Source organism: Octopus bimaculoides, chromosome 4 (assembly GCF_001194135.2).
Source record: "Octopus bimaculoides isolate UCB-OBI-ISO-001 chromosome 4, ASM119413v2, whole genome shotgun sequence".
Lineage (NCBI taxonomy): Eukaryota > Metazoa > Mollusca > Cephalopoda > Octopoda > Octopodidae > Octopus > Octopus bimaculoides.
This window is the reverse complement of record NC_068984.1, coordinates 3,464,940-3,466,072: the sequence shown is the minus strand read 5'-3', so window position 1 is coordinate 3,466,072 and position 1,133 is coordinate 3,464,940. Positions and strand designations below refer to the sequence as shown.

At 37.7% G+C, this 1,133-nt stretch overlaps 1 protein-coding gene across 1 annotated transcript; it reads left to right on the top strand.

The window, feature by feature from the left end:
* The first annotated feature begins 336 nt into the window (after positions 1-336).
* On the top strand, positions 337-684 carry LOC128247647 (uncharacterized). Its single transcript, XM_052967616.1, has one exon. The coding sequence runs from the start codon at positions 337-339 to the stop codon at positions 682-684; it is 348 nt and encodes a 115-aa protein (XP_052823576.1).
* Positions 685-1,133: the final 449 nt, after the last annotated feature.

The following is a 1,133-nucleotide window of genomic DNA, read 5'->3' as shown; positions in this document are numbered from 1 at the left end:
TATATATATATATACATATACACACACACACACACACACACACACACACACATATATATATACATATATACAACCTTTATAGAAACACTTTTGTGAACATCAAAGCACAAGAGAAACAATTTTCTTTATTGGCAAAGCCATGACATAGCTGCCTAATAACCCTACCATACAAATGAAAGCAAGGAATTCCCTAAATAACAACAACCAATATAGAAATGGCCAGCCAAAACTTACCATCTACCTTTTGTGTAAAGGTCAAAGATACAAAATCTAGTATTTAGTATTTGGGTGTGTCAACTTTATATTGAGAACAGCAAATTCAGGAAGCAATCGGGAATGAGATTGACCTGGATAGTTGCAAACGCCCAGTACACAAATGAAATTGATTGCATCCTGGTTGACACACGGCACATATTGCAGGACGTCTCGATGATAGCGCCATTGAACACAAGGAGCGATCATCACTTGTTATGGATGAAGATTGTGATCAACGAACTCAAAGAAGAAAAGGCTTTTCTCATCTTAATGAAGAATCAACGCGTCAAAGCCTTCGATGTGACGCAGTTGCACGATGCTACCAAGAGGAAAGTTTGGAGTGAAGTTGAAGAGCTTGATTTGAACTACAATTCACTGGTCCAGAAAATTAAAAACTGCATGAGGAAGGTGAAAAGTGTATGCCTGTGAGAGCCTAGAAGAAACATAGAGAAACAGAAAGCATGAAATATGAAGAACAATATGAAATGTCACTTCTAGTATTCCGTTCTTAGCAAAGCAATCAGACAAAATTTAGGAAATGATTTTCAGAATTATCAACTGAAGAAGCTGATGCAAGCAGCAGCGGAAAAGTGGAAAGGAAAAGTGTTTTTAAAAGTGCAGGAGAGAGATGGCACTCTATAGGCTAGAGGAGACGGCACCTAAAAACTTGGTTTAGGCTCACGGTGGCAGACAAAAGGGAAATTGAAGAGGCATGGAAAACCTTCAACACCGCCCTTTTTAAATCATCAGTGGAGTTCGATCCTCCATAGCTACAAATGTTGGAAGTGAAATTCAAAACGTTCTCAAAGTAGACCGTTCATGTAATTTTCAGTATCCATTATTACTGAGCCATAATCTCTTTTAATGAGTTTATTAAT